Raw genomic sequence first — 25,910 nt, forward strand, 5'->3', positions numbered from 1 at the left:
TGCTGAAATAAGGGTTTATATGTCGATGTATAAAGGAAAGCATCTACAACAAGCTGTACATCGAGGGTGGACAAATATAAAAGCAATCACAACAATGTCATCTTTGATGTTGTGACACTTCAAAGTTTTTCTTTTTGTATTTGTTGTGTAATGCAGGGCCACACTACAAGATTTTTGCTGATCGCGGACGAGCTGAGGAGTCAGCGACTAATTTCTTAAAATCTGGGACAAAACGGTCGATAAGTGTGAGAGGGTCTACGATGCCCCATAAATAGCTTCTGCAATCTCCCGACGCTCTTACGACATCCCAACAAATTTCTAACTTGTCAGAAAACTTTAGCCCCGAAAAAGCAATTCTCCCACGCCAATCTTTTAATCTAATAAATAGTTTGTACTACGAGAGAGTGTTGCGCTTTTTGAACAGATTTGATTTTTTTATTTTGGGTGCACCTCGACTCGAGTTGCATCATCAGTCCGTACTGGCCATGTCTATTAAGCCAATTGTGCGTCCAAATGGATCTTCTCCGCGTTTTCTTCTTTTTTTCTGTGCAAAATAATGCACAGACAACAGTGATAGCCTCCTCGCTTGAGTCCACGATTCTCCCGAATGATGTCTACGATTCTGCAATGAAAATAGGCGCAGTCTGCGACAAGATATCTTTTGTAGTGTGTGTAGCTCTACAGTGAGAAATCATAGTTCAGTCAGTAAGTGTAAGTGGTGCTGCGTCTCCTGATTGCAAAAATCATGCAGTGTAAGCCCAGTTTAAGATTAATTCTAGAGTCCTTATTTTTGAAAGGCTCACCTTCTAGTTCTTTTACCAGTTTGGTAAATTCATGGTCAAACAGCATTTGATCTGGACTGGAAAAGACTGGCTGTGGTTTCTGAGCTGCCCGCGAATACAATTCATGCTTGCAGATAGATCCCAACTTCTCAACAAAGTTTTCCTTCCCGATCCTTTTCTCAATCAGCTGTTTCAATTTTTCTCTGTTGGATTCAGAAAAGACACGTGCCAATCAATTAATTACACAAACATATTGGTAATAGGTGTTAAACTCTGTGAAGTTACTCAATATAAAAACCTTATGAGCTTAACTACTGTCACACTTGGTTACACTAGGCGATCTTCACCATACTTATATTGCAGAGCACTGCCATATTTTGTCACGTTTCACAAAAAAAAAAAAAAAAATACAATGGTAGGCATAATTCCAGCACATATTTTAGGTTTTCATATCATATTAGTTTTCTAACATTGGTTATAGAATAAGGAAGCACGTACTTGGTATAGTTTTCCAATGAGTTGTCATTGTAGTAGATGCAGATCCCCAGCAAGAGAGCACACAAGCCCTGGACTAGCTGTTCATCTTCCTCAAGGTTCTCTGAAATCTGACCTGTTAGCTGAGAAATGCTGTTAAGGAAATACTTAAAATAGTCAAAGATCACTTCAAAATGAGAAGCAACATTTAATACATCAATCACTTTGAACTGTCACCATGGCAGAGTATGACTTTTATACTCGGTATAAAATTGATATAAAAAATACTTAAAATTTGAACAGGCTTACTGTACACCATTTACAGTGCGTGTCAATAAAGGATACAAAGGGAATATTGGCTTGGTTGTGCAAGAAGTGAGTGACGGCAATAGGACAGTTATTTATCCAGGTGCAAAGCAGCATGAGCAAACCGACTCTTGTCTGAACCTTGCTGCCCTATAAAAAAAATGAAAAAATAATACATTATCAATCTTTGTTTTGTGACCAACATTCTGAATTTCTGGAGATACAGTACATTAAAAGGTATTGTGTTGCTTAAGGGGTATTCTATTCCATTTCCAAACTGCATGCACACCAACCCACTGCACCAGAATACTTTCTCAATTTTGCTTCGAAATGACAATATTTTTTTTTATTATTTTTTATTAAATCAATAGATAATGAAGTATGCATTAAACAAATACACAAAAGCACCAAGATAAACCAGATTTAGCATACTGCAGTACTTTTAGTTTGCCTTTCACTTAAATAAACATACATCACATACACATTCGGTACTTTCTCGATTTTGCTTCGAAATGACAATATTTTTTTTAAATGTTTTATTAAATCAATAGCTAATGAAGTAGGCATTAAACAAATACACAAAAGCTCCAAGATAAACCAGATTTAGCATATTGCAGTACTTTTAGTTTGCCTTTCACTTAAATAAACATACATCACATACACATTCAATATTCACCTATACAGTGTGTTGTGCATGAATTACATTTTTTGCTGAAACAGTATACCATTTAAAAAAAGAGAAATCTGGATCTCATACTGAAAGCTGCTCATGAACACCCTATCACACTGACAGTTATTTTAGAACAAAAATTAGTAGTTAACACAGTAAATTCATTAGTGTGACAAACATGGTGTTCATGTTCAGCTATCCGTACAACTTTAAAGCATCCCACAAGTAAGAAGAGGTTGCGAAGCTCTTACTTTACCCCACCAAATGAACAAAACAAGGGATGACATAGTAGCTGAAGTTAAATGTTTTTTTTGTGTGTTATTTTTTTTTTTAATTTATTTTTCGATTCCCTGCCATTGCCGTTTCTTTGCAAAAAAAACAGTGGCCATTAGGGATGCAATTCAGTTATGATGAATTTTTAATTTCTATCAATTATGTAATTTCTAGTAGACATTTTTGCCTTCAAATACTTGTCAAGAAATGTTTGTCAGAATTTTCGGATGCGTGTCCCATTACAAAAAAATGTCCAAATACCTAAAGCACAAGCATTCAAACAATAACATTCAATTAGTAAGGGAAGAAACATGTAAATCCCTTATTAATGCTCCTTCATCAGCCCAGGTTGAAAGCAGAAAGTTAGATTAAGGTCAAACATATATATATATATCACATACAGTCGTCTCCAGCTAAGACCTCAAGAAGCAAGCAAAGACAGAGTTGACTATCAGACGTAATATTAGTGCTGGGACGAACACAGGATTTTCATGTTCGGATATTCGCTCATAATTAATGTTCATTTTCAAAAAGTAATAAAAGCCAACATATTCCTCTGAATGCAGGCAGAGACAGCATAGCAGCAGGGGCAGGGGGGCATGGCCCCTGTGTGTGTGCCTTTATTTTACAGCAAGACCCTACGATATGTAACACGTTAAAATAGAAAAATATCCCAGGAGTAAATAATAAGTTGTGTAGGACTTACTTTTCCCAGTGAATTAACTATAAAACAAAGGATGCCAAATAGCAGTGCAAGTTAAAAGTTGTTTTGTTTATTCCAGAAATAAATGATACATAAAGATGATACTGCATGTGTTCTTCTTTCTTGCCATTCCTTCACAGTAAAGTGGCCAGACACATTTTCAGAAAGTACTAACATGAGGTTTACTTGTGCTTTTTTGTAGCTGAACAAGCAAACGAAAACTGACATTTAACTAAATTAAACACTAAGGTGGAAATGGCATTGTAAAGAAAAGGGGAAATAAAACTCACAACTCACTCACGTTTTGGTTCTCATTTATTACATTTCACATAACAGAAAGTCGCAACAAAATATATTTAATATATATTCTATTTAAATCAATACACAACATTTTCAGCAAGTTGGGCACTGTTTAAGCAAGGCATTTCAGAATGATGTGCTTGCCTTTTTTCTGTCCCATGAGATTCTGCCTCGCACTAAAGCAGCACAACGCATTTGTGTCCATAGAGATCCCTGTGTGTACACGTGCATAGGGTTTGTTGTACCTTAAACATAAAATAAACTTGATTACACTATGTTTTTAGCAGAACTATCAATAAAAAGTATGTCTCTGCAAGTGTACGTGAATTCGATATTGGTACCCACCCCTAATATATATCGCAGGTCGCGTTAACACAACATATTGCGTCCTAGGCACAAAATAAATCCATTGGACGGAAACATAACCTATGTCTGTCTTAATTTTGTTTGTTTTCCTGAGAGAGGTTTTCGTTTGTTTATCCACCATGATGGCCGATATTAATATTCTATCTTGGAACTTCCGTGGCTTAAATACTCCTGTTAAACGCACAAAGTGTTTAGATTTTTTGCACCGTAAAAGGATATTGATTGCATTAATACAGGAATCTCATCTTAAATCTGAGGACATTCACAGCTTTCAAAATAAACACTTTTGTGTTGCAGCATACTCTTCTGCAAACTAATAAAACTAAGGGGGTTCTTATATTGGTAAACAGGAAACTAAAACTTTCTGTTGAAGGCTCTGGGGGTGACGACTCAGGGTGTTTTGTTTATTTGCTAGGTTCCTTGAACAATGTTAAATGTGCTTCTGTTTCTATTTATGTCCCTAATGACTATGATATTAACTTTCTTCCTGGTATAGCGAATGTTGTCTAGATTTCTCCGAGCACCGGTTAACAATAGGAGGAGATTTCAATATAGCAGGTAATCCGGTTTTAGGTCGATCTAATCCCAATTCAGCTGATAATTGCTTGAATTCGTCAGTGGTTTTTAATAATTTTATTAGAGATACTAATTTGCGGGATATTTGACGTTTGAAGAATGAGAATGCAAGGGACTACACCTTCTTTTCTGCTCAACACAAAACCTATTCTCAGATTGACTATATTCTTGACTTCATCTACATTTATGGAATATGTGACAAAAACTAAACTAAAAGAATTTATTAAATTTTATCTCAGTTCTGCTAGGAATCCTCAGGTTCTTTGGGAAGTTACTAAGTGTTTTCTGAGAGGTAATTGCACTGCATTTTCTTCCCATACACACCTCTAGAAACAAACAAATTATTAACCTTCAAATCCAAATTCAAATTTTAGAGAAAGGACAGAAGCAGGCTTTTTCTGATGATAGAGCAAAACAATTAAATATTCTCAAAACCAAATTTAAAGCCCTGACGTTGTCACGAGCAGAATTCCTCATTCATCACACCAAGCAAAATTATTATTACCATAGGGAAAGACCTAGTAGATTACTGCCTCTGAGACTAAAGCATAATGAATGTTTGGCAGCATTTAGCCTAATTAAAACTGTAAATAATGTATTGGGTTACAAAATCTAAAGAAATTAATAAGCCATTTCAAGATTACTATTCCAAATTATATACATCAGAGACCACTACATATCACGCTGCTTGTAAAAAATTTCTAAGCGAACTAAATCTACAGAAACTGGATCCTGATCAAAGTAAACTTTTTGATGCACCTATTACCTTAGAAGAATTAAAACGGGGAATTAAATCTATGCAAAAGCATAAGTCTCTGGGCTTAGATGGCCTTCCCCCTGAGTTCTTGCTAGCAATATGGCATATAGCTGGTCTTCTTATATTGAACTCTATAAACTATTCTATTGAAACAGGCTTTTTTCTTAGGGACCAAAATACAGCCTTAATTTCACTATTGAAAAAAAAATAAAGATCCAAATGAATGCTCCAGTTATCGTCCAATATCCCTTATATGCACTGATGCAAAGCTCTGTGCTAAGGTCATGGCTTCTAGATTAGAACAATACATACGTAGTTTGATCCACTTTGATCAAACAGTCTTCATGAGAGGACGTCTAGCTTCTGACAATATTAGTAGATTACTACATGTCATTTGTGATGCTGCCTCCCACTCTGAATCTTGTGCAGTTTTTTCCCTGGATGCAGAAAAGGAATTTGATCGAATTGAGTGGCGCTACCTCTGGATAGCCACGATTAAAATGAACATGTTACCGAGAGTTATTTTTTTTATTTTCTATGTTACTCCTATCCCCATATCCTACTTTTTTTAAGGAAGTCAATTCTATTATATCTAAATTTATTTGGAATGAAAAACGTCCCTGCATTCGTCTAACAGTACTGCAACGTACAAAGGTCAGTGGTGGATTGTCTCTTCCTGATCTTAAACTATACTATTGGGATTTTCAAGTTAGAGCCTTAAAAACATGGACCAACATAGACTCAAAGGTCGCCTGGTGCAATTTGGAAGCAGTTATAGTTCATCCACATAGACTACAGGACTTATTTACTGGCATCCTCAAGAAAAAAAACTTACATTTCAAATTTGGCCCTATTGTTGCAAATTCATTAAAAACTTGGTACGAAAAAATTTATGGGAGGTCCATTTAAGTTTTCTCATTCGTCTCCTATTTGGAATAATAATTATTTACGGACAGGAGGTAAGCCTTTTATATACCCTGTCTGGTCAAATAATGGTGTGCATAGTTTCAAAGATATTTTTAACAGTGAAGACCTTCAAACGTTCCAGGAACTCAAGGAAGACTTCTCTCTCCCAGGTTTCTCTTATTTTCTATATTTAAGACTAAGGTCTGCTTTACGTGCCTATGGGGTTCCTTGGGACTCAGATGTATGTCCTCTTCCTTTGATGGACTGGCTAGTGACAGACAGCTGTTCACGAGGGACAGTCTCAATTATCTATGGACACTTGCTAAAACAAGCATGTAATACTCTGCCAGTTACAAAAATTTGGGAGCGTGAAATGGAAATACTTGGCTTTTCTCCTGACTGGGACAATGTATGGAACAATATGTTTTTCTCTTCCAAGAACCCAGTTCATCAATTAATACACTTTAAACTTATCCATAAAGCATATGCTACTCCATACATACTTTTTAAAATGAAAAGGTCCCCTAGTCCGCTCTGTGCAGTTTGTCAAATTGGTGCAGTGGGCTCATACCTACACATGTTTTGGGAATGTCCGATTGTGGCTGCGTTGTGGGACAGTGTAGCTTAAACTATTACTGAGCTGAAGGAGGTTCAGATAATAAAAAATCCGTCTGTATTTCTATTGAATGTTGACTCCTATGCTGATGTTTAAATGACATGGGCTTCCTTTCCATTACCATCATACTAGCTTCTATTTTTAGTATATAATTTTATTTTTAGATAACAACATTGTAGTAACTTTTTCTTAGTTACTTTATTATTATTTTAATATGCATGCATTGGAAATGTTGTAAATAGTTTATTTTTTGTTTTGCTTTGTTTCTGTTATTTAAAAAAAAAGAATAAATAAAAAAATAAATAAATAAATGTGAAACTATATAGTCTCTCAAATGTAAACTTGTAACCCGTTACATAACCTGTAAATGTAAACAACAGCATTGTTTGTACAGGTTTTGTAACTGGTTACCAAGCTACAGTTGCGCAGACACTGCAGACCGAACAATTCGTTTGACCACTACCCTTATTAAACTCCAGCCATCGGTAAATCTTCAGCCAGTTTGACTGAAAAAGTCTTTAACTTTCCCTTCACTGACACTGCTTATTTGTTCTGTTGGATCACGAATGCTGTATCTAAGCCTCCAGTCTAATCTATGTATTAGTCAGTGGTGCGTGACCGAGTTTAGTGAAACAAATACCCGAATACTCTTTTTTTTTTTTTTTTTTTGCCAAACTACCCTTTGCATTTTTTTATTATGAAAGTTTGTTCTTTTTAAATTTGATTTTTTTATGCCATTTTATTTCTACAATGGAAAAGTAATCTATATTTTATTTTTGAAAAAATGAGTGTGCGAGTCACTCAGAAAACACGGATTTGTGTTTGTTTGAATTAAAATTGCATCAACATAACAGGCTCTCTGTATTTCTTTTTTGTTGTTTCATGAATGAGTATGAAATCACTTTGGTGCCCTTGGGTTGGATTTATGTTTTGCCTTTTTGTCCCCTAGAACTGCCTTGGTGCCCCTGAATCTTCACGCCCAACGAAGGCAACATTGCCTTGCCCTTCGTGACCTTAACTTTATGCCCTCTCAAAACATTTTACAATAACAAAGTGCCACCCGATGGCAAGCAGGAGTATTCAGATTCCTCTCCCACTACCCAATGTTTAAGGAATGAAACCAGTTTGCCTTGTTATCCCATTGAAGATAAGCCCACAGAACAGATCAGGTTAGAGTTGAAACTGACCGGTGAGTAAAAATTAAAAAAAAAATAAACATGAGTGCAATCAGTGGACACAAAACCACAAAGAAGCCAGAACCAAAACAAAAAGAGCAGTCTGCTGATGGCAAGCGAACGCTCACTGTGCTGTCCAAACAATTACTTACCCTCCGGTTGATCTTATTTCCCTGTAAATTATATAGCAAAAAGTTTGAAATTCACAATGGTGTACAAAACCATTGCATTGTATGTATTTATTTTAATTGAAATGTATTTATTCATTGCTATCTGTCAACTAATTTAAGCTCATGCAAAGACAGCAAGTATCTATCTAGCTAATCTATATATATATATATATATAATATATATATATTTTATATATATATATATATATATATATATATATATATATATATATATATATATATATATATATATATAACATATTCAAAATCTTGTTTCATTTGTATTCATATCCAGTTTGGTGTACTGCATGGGACAATCTACTACTGATACTTCAATACTGATGTACAGCCATGACTTCTAAGTTTGCAAATGGCTGATGTGAAAAGTTTCCATGAAACATGCTGAACAGTACACAACTCTTTGTGCTGTAGTCATATCTTGGATCTAGGGAATACTGCAGTCTGCTCTGAACCCCCCTTTATACACAATACGTAAGTTTGAGGGTAAAAGTCTTGTAAACACCTTTTTTCTGTAAAGCTTTAATATGGTTCTTACTACATTTTAAATCACAGCTCTGAACAAGGTTCAACTTCAGAGGAATACATTCTTAATGACAGTCTACTTTCCAAACATTTGTGTTATTCTATTTTGCTCCTTTCTGAAAACCATGTCATTACCCCTGGATATATCTTGCAACAAGGTATTACAACTCAGTGGATCTCTTCCTGGCTGAACAATTGACAAAAGCACAGAAAACAGATAGAGCTGAGACACTACAGAAGAGGCGGGTAGAAAAGACATGACTGATGATTGACCTCTCACATTGGATGTCTGGTTGCTAAACCTGAAGCTTAAACCATAATAACTGTTTTGATAAATGACTAATGACCCTGTTTTTTTGTTTTGTTTTTTTGTTTTTTTAAATTAGTAGTCGCCAATTATTTTATTATTTTCTCCCAATTTAGACTATCCAATTATTTTTAGGCTCAGCTCACTGCTACCACCCCCGTGCTGACTCGGGATGGCGAAGACAAACACACGCTGTCCTCCAAAGCTCTGGTTAGACTACAGGGGTCACTGGTGTGCGGTGAGCCAAGGACACCCTGGCCGACCTAATCCCTCACCACCCCGAGCAGCGCGCCTCCCCCCTGGAATAGCCTGGACTCGAACCACCGACGTCCAGGCTATAGGGCGCATCCTGCACTCCATGCGGAGCGCCTTTACCGGATGCCTCACTCAGGGAGCCTAGGGTGGTGGTTGTGCTAGAATTAAAAGCAGCATTCAGCCTTGAGGCAGAAGGGCAGACATCAGGATCTGATGCAAGTTTTAACAAAATGCGGCTGGCTCTTCAATTTACAGTCTGCCAAGAATTAGCTCACTATAGAAATAATTTTTTTTCTTAACCAACTTTCTCCAGACTTTTACTTGACACACTTTTTAGATCATTCAGCTTTTGAGGGTGTTACACACTTTGTGTGAATAAAATGTGCCTCCCCACCCACTGAAAACACACAAGACTTTCTTGTCTAATACAGGGGTTGGGGGGTGAAAAAAAAAAAAAAAGTATTAAATACAGGTTTTAACCCAGCAAGCCGTGTAGTGGCAGAAATGCAACTTAACTGCAAGTTAACTGCCTGCAAAGATAATTAATTGTATTACTCTGAAAAAGTACTGTTTGTATGTCTGCATTTCTGTATATTCAGGTAACTACTACGTTTTCTCAGCCACATACCTGCGAGAGAATGTTGGTACACTGCTGCAGTAGGGAGACTGGAGGGTTGCCCAGGCTTGTTGCTAGCTGTACCCTCAGCAGCTGTTCTTTCTGTGTCATGTTGTCTTGCAGAGCATGGGCCAGAGCCACAGCCGCACACCAGTTAGACACCGAATCGGTGGAAAAGAGGCCACCACACAGCAGCTGGCCCGCAGATATAGAGTTGGCTTGAAAACAAGAATTCAAAAAGGTAAAAGCTCAGTTTTAATTTGATAGAATACTTTATGATTTTAAAATAACTTTAGTTTATTTAACTGCCTCAGTTTAAAGTTGAAAGATTAAAATCCAATAATGGGCTTTAAACATGTGGCGAGAGACTGGTACAGATGTTTTCTGTGATATTAGGTAGGTGGTTATCTTACTATGGAGTTAAACTGAAGGGCTCTGGATCCACATGAGTATAAACTTCTAAGGGCACCTGCATTCAAATTAATATTTAGTACTAACACCATATGCTACAAAAAAAAAAAAAAAAAGATTGCTTATGAAACTACTTTATATAAACTGATAGTAGGAGATGGACAATAGACTTTTCAAATAAAGAACTGATTGTTAACATTTTTCAAAGCAGTTACGTACCATCTATAGTTGATGGCAGTAAAGTTGCAACAATCTCTCCCTGTCCCTTTTGATTCTTGTACAGGAAGCACTGGAAGCAGTAGAGAACAGCACAGCGCAGAACAAATGGCTGTCTTTCATTCACCATGGACATTAACAGAACTACTATAGCAGGTCTGTTTTAAAAAAAAAAAAAAAAAAAACAGCAAGTTATACAAGAGTTCAGAAAATGTACTGGTAAATGTTGACAATTACTGTGATAGCAGTTGGTTGTTTTACAGAAACAATAGCTAAAATAGGTCAGAACATTTTGTATTCATTCTCTAACTAGGAATAAACCCATTGAGACCGTGGCCTCATTAAAATAAGGACTTTAAAAAAGAAATGCGATTATAGGATATAATGGTTTTTAAAAGAATATGCAAATCACCCTAGTCACACCTGACATTATGAAAACGAAACGCTGGATTAACACAGTGTTTCAAATTGTAGCTTCTGTCTGGTGCACACGAGTGTGCGAGCATGCATTTGTTTGTAAATGAATCAAACACAGAGCACAGTTTTATTTCCAAATACATAAAGCAAAGCCTCACCGTGGCGGGTTGGAAGGGGCGTTTACTGAAGCAAAGTAGTCCTGGTTCACCTGGGAGCCTCGGATGACCTCAGACACTGTGTTAATTGTCTGCAAGGGAAAAAACAAAACAAATCATATTAAAGAATTTATTTGTTTTTATTTTTATTTTTTTGCTGTTAAGTCTAGAAAAAACATTAAATTATTGGCTGCAGCACCACAGGGACCGGGGGGAGGAATTATGTTTTTTACCTCCCCAACTCTGAGTCTCTTAAGGCATGTAAGAGAGTATAGCTGTATTTAACCTGAGAAATACATACCGTATTCTTTTAATTATTTTACCTTTTTTAGCTTGATGAAAGAAAATCACTGTTCTAGTAAACACCCTCGGGCCCACCAATCCGGCCCATGAGGGGTATAGCCGTCAAAACAGGAGCGAATAAATGGGAATCTACCAAATTCACGATTTTGTGGAGTTCACAAAAATCGGGAAATTGAAGGGTCACTACAAAATTCACCTCCTTAGGGGCTAATTCCGCAGTGGCGGCCTTACCTGACAATTTCCTGTCTTTTTTGGAATTGTCCATCAAGTAAAACATAGTTTTTTATGTTTAATATCCATTATTTTTTCACTGAAAGCCTGATTTTAAAAGATGATACTTATAGGCAATGGAAAGTAGATCTCTCCATTTAAATTGTAGTCCTCTCTGTATATCTTAAAGGAAGTTTTTGGTTGGCTATTTACTTTTTTATTTATAGTGCAACTCTATTATAACAAACATTCCCAAGTAGGACCACATTTTACATACATTATACACATATACACAGACTTCTAACACATAAATTAATATTATTTCTGCCTTGTTTTAAATGGCACCATTAGGAGGAGAACAGCACATTTCCATACCATCAATTCAACCATGTCATCAATTAATATAAACAAGATAACAGCCTAATAATCATGAACAACAGGATCTCCCAGATACTTGTAACAAAACGCTGGGATAAATCATATACAAAAAAAAAAAAAAAAAAATAGAAAAACATTTTTAAGCACTTTTTTTTTGTTCAAATGCAGCTACCCGAGTGTATTCACACCTGTACTGTAAGTACAAAAACCTGCAGCTTTGGCTGAACAAGGTTAGTGTGTTCAGAGGCGAAGTGAGAAACGCGAGTCGCGAGATAAAAAGAATCATATAAAAAGATATTGCTAGCCATGCTGGTTTTCACCAGCACGATACTTGTTTTGTTCTGTGTTTGCTTTGTCTATTTGTTTTGTGTAAAAGTGTTTTGTTTAAATCTTTTATTTATTATTACAATTTGGGCAGCAGCGCATTCAACCCCAGTACTGTATGTCCGGCATTTCCGGTCTGACGTCCCCCACAAAGCCGTCTCTGTTACAGGGACATGAATGAAAAACGTTTTACCATCAAGTGCATAAATCTGGCATTGCCCTAACAAGCCGTCTCACTGCACTCATGGTACGGTAGACATTTTGATTTCAGTCCGTTTTGTATAGACGACAAAAAATATTGAAAAAGAAAACAAAAACTAGAAAGCCCTCAGAGAAATTTTAAATGACTGAACTGGTGTTTTTGTTTGACAAAAAATGACAAAAATGCATTGACAGATAGCAAAACAGGTCTCTAGAATTACTTAAATTATTTATACCAAGTAATAAGACATAGATTCCGACTTCCTGTATAGTATACATTAGTGTTAATGTTTTATAGGTGGCATTTCACTGTACTTGCCTTATGGTGCAAAGTATTTGTAAATTATGTTTTACTATTAACTGAGGTAGTAACTACAGTAACTGGTGTATAATACTGCTAGGAGCAGTAGCCATAAAGCAGTGGTAGTCAATAATTTTTTGTCAAGGTCCAAATTTCTTGGTCAAGGTATAGTCAAGGTCTGGACTCCAGAGAAACATTTTTTCATGCTGCAATTGCCCCTGTTCAACAAACACATACAATGCTGTGAATTAGTAATATACACCACTGTTTAGATTTTTAGTCCATTAAAAAAATTTAAAAAATTAAGATGCAATTAAATCTGAGACTTTGCGAAAGTACATAAAGTACATTAAGCACTTCATCCGCTTGTAAATCAATAAGCTCCAGCTGTAGTTTTGCTTTTTCAACATCTGGAAAGGACACTTTTGAAGAAGCCTGCCCACAGCTGACACCATCTGATTCACATCTGTAGTGTCCCGGCAGCTTATCAGCGTTGGGAAATGGAGCATCGCTCCAGTTTCCAAATCACTTTTGAAGAGACTAGGTTTGTTTTTAAATGAAGTGGCACTGCTATGGAGATCCACCGCATTGCGATTTTGCCCTTGTAACTTTAAGTTGAAATGCTTGCGACATCTCTCAAAAGTGTAGCTCTTCTGCCTTTTTCCCTGGAATTGTATGTTCATATTCTTCCACATGAACTCAAATTTCCCACAGCCACCTTAGTACTTGCCCTCTGCTCAGCCAGCGGATTTCATTATGGACCAACAGGTCATCATAATCGGCAGATACTTCAGAAAGAAAGCTTTTGAACTGCCTGTGTTGCAGTGCTGAAGGAAATTGACAAATTTTATCACCATTGACATTACATTAGAATAGCCATCGCTAAGCTTTGCACAAAGTTTGGTGGATTGCACAGTGATAGGAAATTGGGGTTCAGGTCTTGCAGACGTTTCACAAGCCCCCGGTGAGTACCGATCATGGCAGGAGCGCCATCTGTTGTAATAGACACAATCAGAGTCAAAGCCTTCCTTAGACAAAAAAAAAAAAGTTTGAATAGAATTAAACAAATCCTCACCCGTCGTTCGATTGTTATGCGGTATAAGCGACAACAAATCCTCCACAAATTTCTCTCCATCAAAAAATGAACACAGCACTAGCTGAGCTGTGTCCCTAACATCACAGGATTAATCCAATGCCACGGAAAATGTTCCCATTTTCAGTTTCTCACTTAACTGCTTAAAAACGTCTTGGGCCATTAGCTCAGCACATCTAGTAGCTGTTGTATCTGAGACCTGTAGTTGTGTGAAGGCTTCAAGAACTTCTCTGCGAAAAGGGTTTCAGCTGTAGTAACCACACATTGCTTAATAATGTCTGCATCTGTAAAAGGTTTCCTGTGTTTTGCCATAACCCACACACACCTCAGTGAAGCTTCAGTTGCCTTTTCCTGAGAACAAGTAGCCTATGAAATAATATTTGTGCTATGACAATATCCATCTTTTAATGAAGCGATCTTGTCTGACCTTAAATGGGAGCCCAGTGGATATTTGTGGTCAAAACCCATGTGCTTAATTTCATAGTGCCGTTTGATGTTCCCACTTTTCATAACAGCAACAGCTTCTGTGCATATTAAATATACTGGTTGAGCATTTGGTCACTGTGGCAAAATAAAACAATAAGTGTTTGTCCACTCTTCTGTAAATGAACGATTTTCGGTGTCAACTTTCCTTTTTTTTGCTGCCATGTTTAGACACACTGCGGTTAACTGTTGACATTGAAAGCGCTGGAGGCAGGACTACAGCGTTCAACAGTGCATATGAGCGTACAGTGGAAAGTGTAATAATAATAAAAAAAGTAACTTGTTCGTTTTTTTATTAGTGGAAACTGACAATAGCTCAAATTAACAGTATGCTGTATCTGAGATCGCATTATGAGGGAATGACATGGTAAAAATAATAATTTAAAAAATTACAATAATGATGATAATAATAATAAGTAAATAAAAAGATTCCGCGGTACGTTGAAAAGTGTCTGGTGGTCCAGATTTGGCCTACGGGCCGCCTATTGATTACCCGTGCCATACAGTATCCATGGACTATTTTTATTTTTATTTTTTAAATTTAGCCAATTATTATTTTTATTATTTTCTCCCCAATTTAGTTGTGTCCAATTATTTTTAGACTCAGCTCAAGCGCTTACAGGCGCCTTGCCAGACCACAGGGGACGCTGGTATACGTTGAGCTGAGGACACCCTGGCCAACCTAGCTCTCCCTCCCACTCGGCCGATTGTGCGCCACCCCCTAGAAATTCCCGGTCATGGCCGGGAATGACATAGCTTGGATTCAAACTTGCGATCTCCAGGCTATAGGGCACAGCTGCACAGAGCACTTTTACTGGATGCGCCACTCGGAAACCCCCTCCATGGACTATTTTATTTGAGCTGGTGTCTCTTCTATTTCTAAAAGTTTCAATGATAAATGAGGGATAATCATGTGTGCACAGCTCTTTTTAATAGTTTTTTTTTTTTTTTTTTTTTTTTTTTTATAATATTTTCAGGTTTACCTTAAAAGTTAGTTGTGAATTTATCCACTTCAGGCAGCCCTGGAAAACGCCACCTGTGCTCAGCAACTTTTCTGTTCGTGGTTTATATGAATGTTTCTTTAGATATACTGTAGGTAAATTTCTGCACCGTTATACACTATTATAATTGTTTACCAGGAAGCCCATTGAAATGGTATCTGCAGTAACCATAACATTTTAAATCTAGGACTGAATGAGTTAAAAAATAAAATACTACTAACAAAATAATTAGGAGTACCTAAAAAATACATGAGTGATTAGTCTTGCCAATACACTCATTCACAAATTACTCATTTAAATCATCATTTGTATTGTCCCGTTTCTACTCGAGATATCATTATTCACCAATGAATCTGTCAGCTTTCCGTGGCTGAAGCAAATGAAGGACTGGTGCAGTAAAGTTTTTAGTTCACATTCCAAAACAAAAGCATGGGCATGTTGACTGCACTAGGTTTGGGACCTAAAATTAATATAAACATATACTGCAGACAATAATAAAAAAAAAAATCTCTCCTACCTCAGTAAGAATGTCAGCTGGTACACCAGTGGCCATCAGAATGGTACAGAGCTGCTGCAAAAGGCCACAATGATACATCGACTTTTGACAGCTGCTTGTAGCACCAGGAGGGTTAACTGGTGAAACCATCACTCGAACAAGCTAAAAAAGGCACAGCGATGGAAGTTGTTGTGAATCTTCATCCTCACACAATGTTTCCTGCCTATATATTTGTATTAATGTTTTGTTTTTTGTTTATACTGTTCAATTCATACTTTAGTTTATTTTACTTTATTAAATAATTACTTCATAATTCAGAGGCAAAAATATGCAGTGTTATGTATCATCCACTAGATGGCAATGCAGCTTTTTTTAAAAAAACAAAACAAAAAAAAACAATCTAGGTTAAATTTACGAAGTAAACCATTCCGTTCTACATTATAATTTGAACCAGATTATGTTACAATAATCAATTAATCAATCATTTACCTGCAACATCAGATGGAGATTGGTCACTTTCTGTGCCGACCAGCCGAGGTTTTCATCTCCTACTTCAAACCAGGGCTTCATACGCTGTATGTAGGAGCCCTCCTTGAAGAAGTTCTGATTAGAACTGTTGTTCTTCAGTAGATTCAATAACAGAAGAAGACAGTCCTCAACAACAATGCCTATAGACAAAGTAAAAAAGCTTGGAACTTAAATACAATATTAACTCGACATTAGTCCACTGTGGCAAAGTGCGAGACACTTAAAATATCAAGTCAAAACAGTTTTCGCCTATTGCAGAGTAGGCAACCATTAAAGCCATTAAAGTTTTAATTTATATTCAGCATGGCATTTTAAACATTTAAGGATCAAAGTCCTGCAATAGAGTGGACTGGGAGTGCCAAGGTTTCCTACCCCCTTTTGTAAAAGTGAAAACATGTCAGAGTAGCAAGAAACAACATGAGTGTGTGAAGGAGCTTTTAAGTAACCTCATGAATTACCAGTTTGGAGCCCCACAGTTTTATTTTCTTATCACTGGGAAAATATGACTTGTAAAAATGGCCCCACACTAGGTAAACATCTGTCCCTCTACCTCATCTCATGAGGGTCTGCTCACCTCCATCACTATTCCCCTCTTCCGTAATGATATCCAACAGTCGCTCAAATGCATTTTCAAAAGCTACTATTTTCTGAATGGCTGCATTGCATTTAGTCAGATGCTGCAACAGCAGCAGTCCCTAGGGAGAAAAAAAAAAACAGTAGTAATGCAATTACTTATTGTTTCTTTAATGTAACAGAATGCTACTAAAAAATTGAATTAGGTATATATATTTTTTTTTCAGCACTTTGAACTGTTGGCACAGTGTGTACCACCATTGTTTTATAAACACTTACATCATTACGGATAACTTCTCTGGTGTCTGCTAACAAATCCATCAACCTCGACACACCTGTAGGAGGAGAACGGAGATCCATGAATGGGTAAAGTTCCAGCTGCAATAATGGTATCTAATAAAGGCATTTGTTGCTTTGTTTTAGTGACTATGGAATGCAAGAATATCTTGTTATTTACATACTAAAAAAACCTCCAAGTTAAAGAAAAGGTATCTTAAAATTCAGAGCATTCCAATGTGTTTTTTTTTTGTTTTTTTTCCCCAAAGCATATCATACTTGGTTGGTTACATAACAGACATAAAAAATAACATTTCATAATTTTACACTTTTGTAGTGCCTCAATGACTAACATAAAAATAAAATAAACCATTTCAATGCGTGAAAACAATTAACAGAATTGAGGTAAAACAAACGATTGCATATCAAGTGCACCATTTTAAATTAGGTATGTTACTTACCCATTGGGCTTACAAGAATGACTGCCTGGACCTGAGAACACTGGTTCTTTAAGAGAGCTGTGAGAAGTTTCACTCCTGGCCAACGCACATGGAAATCAAACTCCTGAAATGAAAATATTCACTTTGTGAATGTTTACTCTTACTTCAGGGTGGAAGTAAATCTCCAAAGTATTTCGGATGAGGCGATTTATAATAATAATTGATGCAATGCCATGGCACTTCACATTAGTTTATTTGCTACAGAATCCGGTCCTTTTTAATGAATCAAGTGTGTGCTGAACTTCACCTTAAATGACACAAGCAAAGCATTTGTGCTACTACTACTAAAAAATAAATAATAAAAAAACTGCAGCACCTGCCTGTAGCATTTGTTTGTCTACATCTTCCAGAATATGGTTAATGTTGTGTTTACTAAGACATGATTGGTAAAATTATATATATATATATATATATATATGTATATATATATATATGTGTGTGTGTGTGTGTGTGTGTGTGTGTGTGTGTGTGTGTGTATATATATATATATATATTTTTTTTTTTTTTTAAGGAAATTTATTAGCGCATGCAAGTTCTATTTCTTAGATATAAAATTATTCAAGAGCTATAAAAGAAAAAATGAATAAGTATGCCCATCAGGAAAAAAAAACCTAAAGAATCATGTTAAAATTTAGATTAAAACTTTGTGTGTCATTGGATGCCAGATCCAAAAAAATCCAACTCGCAGTTTTAAATTTAGTGTGACCCCAAATATTGAAGTGCCTGCTAGTGGGGTTATACGAAGATAAAAAACCACCTGTGGGTTCTGACAGATGTGCATGAAAACGAATGGTATTAAGACTCACCTCTAATAGACTCAACAGAAGGGTTACATTTTCTGGTTCTTTAATAAAAATCTCTGTAAACTGACAACCCAGGTCATCAGCTTGCTTCTGTCCATTCTCGTCTGAAAAAACAACAAAAAAAAAAAAAAACAGCAAAAAGTCATTACAAACCTGAAGTAAATGAGAAGCATACCTAAAAAAGTGTTTGAAACACTTAAAGGAAGACCACAGAACAGAAATCAAACAGACAGAGTTAGTTTGTAAGGAGCAACAGCTGAAAAGATTCTGCACTGCATCATAAAGGGTGATTAGTTTTGAATTGTACACACTCATGTTTTAATGTGGAGTGATTAAAATAAAGAATTTAGGGTGTGCCTGACAGAACTGACTGTAACTCTTTACCATTTGTATAACTTTGTTTTAATGCAACCAAAAATCTGTTAGATTTTTTTTTATTTTAAACCCAGACTGTTAATATTTTGAATCAGTTTGTTTAATGTTTTCAAAACAGTGGAGGCAAAATAACAACCAAATCACTCAGTGCAAATGTGTTTAGTTTTTAATCAGCCAGCCAATATCAAATTTAAAAAGTAGTGTTAAATTTAGTTTTTGAAGAGTTAAAGGACAGAGAGTACTAGGAGACTGAAACCCTCTTTCAATCTACTGACCATGTGCAGGTTTACTGCTTTGCTTTCCAGAGCTAGAAGGTCCACCATCTGTCAGGATGAGATGAAAGTTCAGTCCAGGATGGATCTCTTCTGATCCATGACTGGACTCTGTGTGGGTGACACCTGAATCAAGCTGAAACTGCTAAACCCAGGTCTCAATGAAACTGGGTCTTTCAGCACTAAAGAAGAGAGTTCAGTCTTCCAAATACCCCTCAACGTCAGTCCAAAAAAGGACATTTTTTTTTAATCTTATTTGAAATAATATAACTTTAGAAGCTAAACATGTGTTACCTTCAACTGGAAAAGGTCAAGTGTGTACATGCATACATGTAATGTTCTGTTTTTTCAAGCATACATTACCACGCTACTGCACTCCCAACCAGATAACCTCCAAATCTTCCTGAAAAGCATTTTAAACAGCCTAATATCTGAATTATCATGACAGGCTTGCTATGACTTATTGAATAGGTAAATACTTTGTGGTAAAAACAAGTGATTCTATTCATAAACAAAACAGGACACTTACAATTCTTAGTAGAAGTAATATATAAAGGTGCCTATAACATAGACTAATAATAGATAAAGGAAAATATGCTTGGCCAAAAAAATTTAAAAAGTGACAAACTGAAAAACATTAAAATAAAGTCTGTCATAAGTACTCTCCCCAGTGTGTACAATTTATGACAAGTGTTTGTATTTAAAAAAATTACAACTAGGCAAAAAACTGTGGTTATAAAGAATCATGCACAAGTAAATGTTTTACCTTCAGATTCATCTGCAAAATTATACATGGAAGAGAAGAAAGAGCATTGCATAATTGGTCATAAAAATCAACTAAACACATCAAATTAAATGGGTTAACAGATTTCGTAGCTTAGCTTGCACATCATTTCTGAAAATTAGGAGCAAATTATATATTGCAACTTCCTGTGAAAATTTGAAATCCCTCAAAATATCAAAAATGTTTTTTTTTTTTTTTTTAATTTGTAAAAAGTAATTTGTAAAAGTTTTCCTGTGATTCTTATGTCATTTTAATGGCATATGTTAGAAGTACCAAACTGGATATAGATGGATTAATTAACATCAATTAAGATTTTCAGAAGTACATCATTTTTTAAACAATTTATATTTTCCTGTTTCTGATCATTATTGAAAATGTACACTTTTACAAATTACATTAGAGAGTCAACCAATAATCAATGCTATTGTGCAACAATTTAAGTGATTTAATGTATAAAACAGAGAAATGCAAATACCTTGTTCCTCTTCTTCATCATTTGAGAAGATGTTATACAGAGTGTCCAAGGTATAGCCAATTATTTCAGAGTCTGAGCTACAATTGAGGGACAGAAAAAATATTCATTGTCTTCTTTCGACATCATTATAAAACAACAGCAGTAAATCTACAGAGCAGTGGCTGACTGACCTGCAGAAAATGGACTTCACATTAGTATCAAACTTTTTTTTTTTTTTTTATTACATAGAACAATGTGCATCTGCCCTGAATGAGTTAGTAGAAGTAAAGCTTTGTGAACTAAAAGACGATGTGTATTTTAAGGATCTAACCCAGTGGTCCTAAAGCCCAGCACACATAAGGAAACATGTTTCTTCAAAAAATCGGGAAACTTTTTCAAGCAGCAAGTGATCATTCCAGCTACATGCTCCAAGAATGGAGGAATGCCTTATAAGTAGGGGCCTACTTAAATCACAGAGAATTTATATATTTTTCACGGGTAGGTTATGGAATAAAATTAGGATTTCGTGGATCTGTTTAAACATTAAATAAACCGAAGTAGAGTCTGTAGCTAAACAGAGATCAATCGTATTTTCTCCAAAGTCACATTACAAGAACTTTGGGGAAATTAGTTGACACAATCCTCAGCCGAAATATACTTTGCTTTTTTTTTTTTGCTTTGTCATCCATTTTAGGTATTTTACCTAAAATGCTGAAAACTAGATTTTAGCAACCTAATCAAAATAACAGTGCAACACTGACTTTGTCCCACTTCCTACTGTGCAGGTCACAGAAAAGCCAGTACAGACGCACTGGTAGGCTGTTTAAAACACTGCTGTCATGTGAACAGTAAGTATTCTTTTTAATGGTACTTGTCGAAGGGCGTATTTTTTTTTTGTTGCCTAAGTGCAATGCACACAGGATGGCAAAGGAATTAAAAAAAAAAGCCTATCTACAGAATTAAGCTACATTGTTTGAGTCGCTTGCGGTGTGCAGTAGTTCATTTAAAATAGGTTTCTTTTGTTTTCTCTCTGTAGTATTCCGGTATTGGCCCCTAAAAGGGATGAATTTCATATTGACCCCTCAATTTTACGATTTCCACAAAATCGCAAATTACATAGACCCCTACTTATAAATAGTGCTGCACTTATAATTGCGCTAACACTTTGTAAAAGAAGGGAGAGCACAGGAAAAGAGTCATGTGGACAAGGGAGTGGGTCCTAAATCGTGAGAAGCTGACCACAATCTTTTAAATGAGCTACGCTTAAGTTAACGTGATTTTGTTTGTATGGATCCAGGCACTTTTGAGGAGTTGCTAAGGACCACCAATAACCCAAATTGACACTACAATGCGTCAGCGTGCATATCAATAAAACAACTGATTGTAGCCGGATTCCAAACCATGTCATCTTCTGCAGAAGTCACGATCTTGCGCAGTCACATGATCAATGACTCATGTTCACGGAGTCTCTCCTGATTGGCTAAATGCTTAAATGTTTCTCTAAGCAGAACCCTGGAAGCATGTTTTTTCATGTATGCTGGGCTTTACTTATGTTTCTTTAAATCCATTCCAGTCCAGGATTTCAAGTTAGCTATAACATTTTATAAGTAACTTGAACTCTGCAACTTTCTAGGAGCTGAGAACAATTAAAAATGTCTAATTAAGCAAATTACTAGTTCAATTAAGGGTCTAGTTAAGTAATTGAGAGCTCAGTTGTAGTGAAAACCAGAAGACACACAGGGTCCCCAGGACCAGAGTAGGGATGTCCTGCTCTAGGCAAAAACTTTTTTCCTTACCTGTCTGTCTGCAGTATATGAATTAGATGACTCATGGCCTGACTGGCAACTTCCAAACGATATTTCTGCAGAAAATACAATTTTATGAATTTAATAATAACATTTTGTAAGACAAGTTTTATCTACTTTAGGAAGTCTAAGAGACTGAGCATTTCATGACAGTTTGGGAGAAAGATTTTCCAATTTGACATGGTAGCAAGGAGATGGTTCATCATGAAAAAAAGTGGCTCTGAGGACTGCCAGGATATACAAATTGCCTTCATGAAAACAAAATTAACTTTGCTTTCTTAAAGGCATTTGAAGGTGCGCACAATTCATTCTGTAAAATTGGTAAGCAGTCTTTGCATTTTTAAACCATGAAGATCTGAGATCTGTATATTTGAAAGTATCCTAAATTGGCTAATGTTGCATTAATTGCCATCCAAAGAAATTATTATTATTATTATTATTATTATTATTATTATTATTATTATTATTATTATTATTATTATTATTATCAGCAAAGATATTTTTGATAGATAAGCAGCACAGCAATAAAGTATTTGTGTTTATTCTGGACAGCCTAAGTATATAAGAGATTAAATCCAACAGGCTCAAAAAAGTATTTCTAAAACTTCCATAGCACTTGAGGAGTGGTGCTTCTCAGCTGTTTCGAATCAGCTAACTAAAATGTCAGGCATTCTACTATAGCACCATATCAAATACACAATCACAAATGCAAGAAAACTTAGACATGCAAAAAAATATATATATTTGAAAAATTGAGAAATGGTCAGACATGAAGACACTGCTGTCATTCTTAGACAGCAATCTTATTCTGAGTTATTGCTCTGAAAGTAACTTAACTAAATGTGTCTGAGGTCTAGTGAGCTGCCTTATTAGAATGTTACTATAGCTGTTTGTACAACTTGAAAGCTTGTGACTTGTGGAAAAAGTAAATGTGTAAAAAAAAAAATAAGGAACCCCTCAAAAATATGAAAACTATTAATATAAAAGATTGAGGAACATAAATCAATTTGTTAGCAACCGCTTTTTGGGTTGTTGTAGTCAGCAAAGTGAAACTGGGCACTACACTTACCACATACAATCTGTCCTGCTTTTGTCCTGGGAATCTCCTGTAAAGTCAGTTAATGATACCATGGTATTCGGAGGACTGCCATGGGAATAGATTTCAAATGGGCACAGACTGACCCTAAGCTATCTGATACTACAGGAGAACTACTGCTTATTTCAGAAATATTTTTCCCCCCTTTACAAAAAACCTAATACATATACACACTGCATCAGTGAAACGAAACATACATATTTTTCCATAATAGTGCTGCTGAACCATTGAAATGTAGTTAGATACGAAAGGCTCCATGTATTTAGAAGAACAATATAGGTCTGTAAAGGGTTACTAAGAGATTATTAAGATGTCTTACATACCTGACTAGTTTAAAGACATGAGACTGGTGAGAAACTACATTCTTAACTTCCCCATACTGACTGACTGACACATTTGCAATCCTTGGAGTTTCAGGTTTTAATTAATAAATAAATAAATAAATAAATGGTTCATTCAATTAACAAAGCGGCATCTGTTGTCAGCCAGCACTGGCACTTTATCAGCTTCGATCCCACTTTACTAGTGCAATGCCAGTAGCAAATAGATTCCTTCAGATATACATGGTTTTCTCATTCGTTCGGGAATCTACAGGAATTTAATTCTGATTGTAAGGAATTAATGTCTAGTAGTTGGCAGATTCATGAAGGGTAATAAAAAAAAAGGCATATTGTTCTTCTCAACATCTTTTCTTGCTACGTTGTCATAAACTGAAAATGCTAAAACACAGTGGTAATGACCCTATAGTACTGCAAGATGTTCCTGTTGTTCCAGTTTTAGTAATTAGCCTACATTACTAAAACTACAAAGGAAATGCAACATTACCCTGTGAAGTGGTAAAGCACCATTAACTATGAAGAAAACTCTGATAAACTAGTTGTTTTTTGGGCGTTTCCTAAAAACACCCAAGTAAATTCAGTGGCGCACTACAGCACTGACTGAAAGCTACATACCTTGGATAAGGCCTTAAGGGCCCGGACTGCATCCCTCCGGTCTTCCAGTAAGGTCGAGGAAGCTACTCTGTCACATAGCTTCTGAATCTGTCAATTCAAGGGAGAAAAGTGGATTGAAAATGCCCCTTTTAGGTATCTTACCCCTCCCTTAAACTTTTACTTAAAAACAACAGCACTTTTATATGAATATAATTAGGGCTTCTGATTTTTAGCTTTAACCGATACCTTTCCCCCGATATAAAAGAAAATGTAAATTGGTGCACAGCAAATAAACACCGGGATAACACTGGAAATGGTTACCAATTCTCTGACTTGACTCCTTTCCCTGTAAGATAATAAATAAAATGCAGTAGCCTACAAAAAAATGGCAGCCCCCCCCCCCCTTTCTGACTTAAAATACTAGAGCAGAGGATTGTTCTTTCACGCGAGATTTAAAGCTAGTACAGTTCCACAGAAATTACATGCTTGCAAATTGTGGCGAAATGTAAAAAACACACAGAAACAACCCCAGAAGAATATGTCCGTGACCATAAGGATTTAGTTGTGGAAGAAAGCAAAGAAGGTACCTGAAGACATAATTAAAAATGTCCTGTAACTAAATACTGTGATGTGAAACAAAAAATAATAATAATACATACAAAAGTAAGTTCTCGAAGTCAGGACTTTTTTTTTTTTGTTAAAAATTATGAGAATTTAAAAGATAACAGAAAAAAATGAATCTGTAATTTATTACCTAGATTTACAGCCTTGTTTTGAACAGGATGGGGCTATTATCAAAAACAATCTTATTTATTATTCATTTAAACTTTTGATACCTATATTAGAAGGTGACCCAACTGCTGGTTTGCAGTGTTGCAATAAAGTACAATTGTAGGATTTATTTTTGGCTGAAGTTAAATCAAGGATAGTGCAAACCATGAAGTAAAGCAATACTGTATGCAGGTTCTGTCCTTTGCTAGAAATTAAATATTTTGTTTGCTTTCCAATAACTAATAAAGCTTTTACTACAAACAAATAAAAATAAAAAAACAAGTTGTTTATTCCTAGCAGAGCAAGACTTCTAAATAACATATATTACCCCTTCTCCACTTGCACATCCGACCCATGAGGGCTTGGTACAGTACAGGTGGTTCTCCACTGGCTATTTATCGAACCTCACAAGAACTGAACCATGAAACCTCACAAGACATATGCATCTGGCTGCGAGCTGAGCCAAGCCGAGCCAGTGTTGGGGTTAAGGATTTTTGTCAGTACATTGCATCAGTCAGTACACTCAAAAAAGAAAAACAACAAAAAAGTACAGCCTTGGGACGCTGAGGAAGTGCAGGCTCTAGTTTCTCTGTGGGCAGATAGGAGTGGTCAGGAAGATCTGGAGTCGTGCATCTCAAATGAGAAAGTTTATGCCAGAATTTCTGACGATTTGAAGCAAATGGACATAAACCGCGGGTACGGTACACTTAACTCACTAACTCAAGAACACAAAGTTCTACCTAATTTCTCATCCTTGATTAATTATATTAATATAAAGAAAAAAAGCAGAAATAAAATAATTCTAAACTTATTTACAAAAATAGTCAAACAAAATACTGTACAGCTGTACCATACATACAACTACGGCTCTCGTTGCGCTCACGCAGCTGTTTTTTTTTTTTTTAAAGCAACAACTATCCTTAAAAACGGGATATCTTCGGCAAATCATATTTTTAA

General features: G+C 35.9%; 1 protein-coding gene across 4 annotated transcripts in view; it reads right to left on the reverse strand.

Moving 5' to 3' along the window:
- The window catches only part of LOC121320842 (general vesicular transport factor p115-like), a 39,767-nt gene that overhangs the window by 10,485 nt on the left and 3,372 nt on the right, over window positions 1-25,910 (reverse strand). The window contains exons 2-19 of one of the 4 annotated variants that reach the window (XM_041259565.1): window positions 24,204-24,290; window positions 22,146-22,210; window positions 20,371-20,447; window positions 19,878-19,889; window positions 19,115-19,162; window positions 18,468-18,568; window positions 17,623-17,725; window positions 17,165-17,220; window positions 16,887-17,007; window positions 16,274-16,452; window positions 15,806-15,946; window positions 10,998-11,086; window positions 10,426-10,580; window positions 9,808-10,013; window positions 8,057-8,077; window positions 1,602-1,712; window positions 1,281-1,399; window positions 804-985 (exon numbers count right to left, since the gene is read on the reverse strand). In XM_041259565.1, the coding sequence (XP_041115499.1) occupies window positions 804-985; window positions 1,281-1,399; window positions 1,602-1,712; window positions 8,057-8,077; window positions 9,808-10,013; window positions 10,426-10,580; window positions 10,998-11,086; window positions 15,806-15,946; window positions 16,274-16,452; window positions 16,887-17,007; window positions 17,165-17,220; window positions 17,623-17,725; window positions 18,468-18,568; window positions 19,115-19,162; window positions 19,878-19,889; window positions 20,371-20,447; window positions 22,146-22,210; window positions 24,204-24,290 (1,873 nt within the window). Of the gene's footprint in view, window positions 1-803; window positions 986-1,280; window positions 1,400-1,601; window positions 1,713-8,056; window positions 8,078-9,807; window positions 10,014-10,425; window positions 10,581-10,997; window positions 11,087-15,805; window positions 15,947-16,273; window positions 16,453-16,886; window positions 17,008-17,164; window positions 17,221-17,622; window positions 17,726-18,467; window positions 18,569-19,114; window positions 19,223-19,877; window positions 19,890-20,370; window positions 20,448-22,145; window positions 22,211-24,203; window positions 24,291-25,910 lie in introns of all 4 variants that reach the window. The other 3 variants (XM_041259547.1, XM_041259573.1, XM_041259555.1) reach the window with 3 other exon arrangements.

This window comes from Polyodon spathula, chromosome 1 (assembly GCF_017654505.1).
Source record: "Polyodon spathula isolate WHYD16114869_AA chromosome 1, ASM1765450v1, whole genome shotgun sequence".
Taxonomy (NCBI): domain Eukaryota; kingdom Metazoa; phylum Chordata; class Actinopteri; order Acipenseriformes; family Polyodontidae; genus Polyodon; species Polyodon spathula.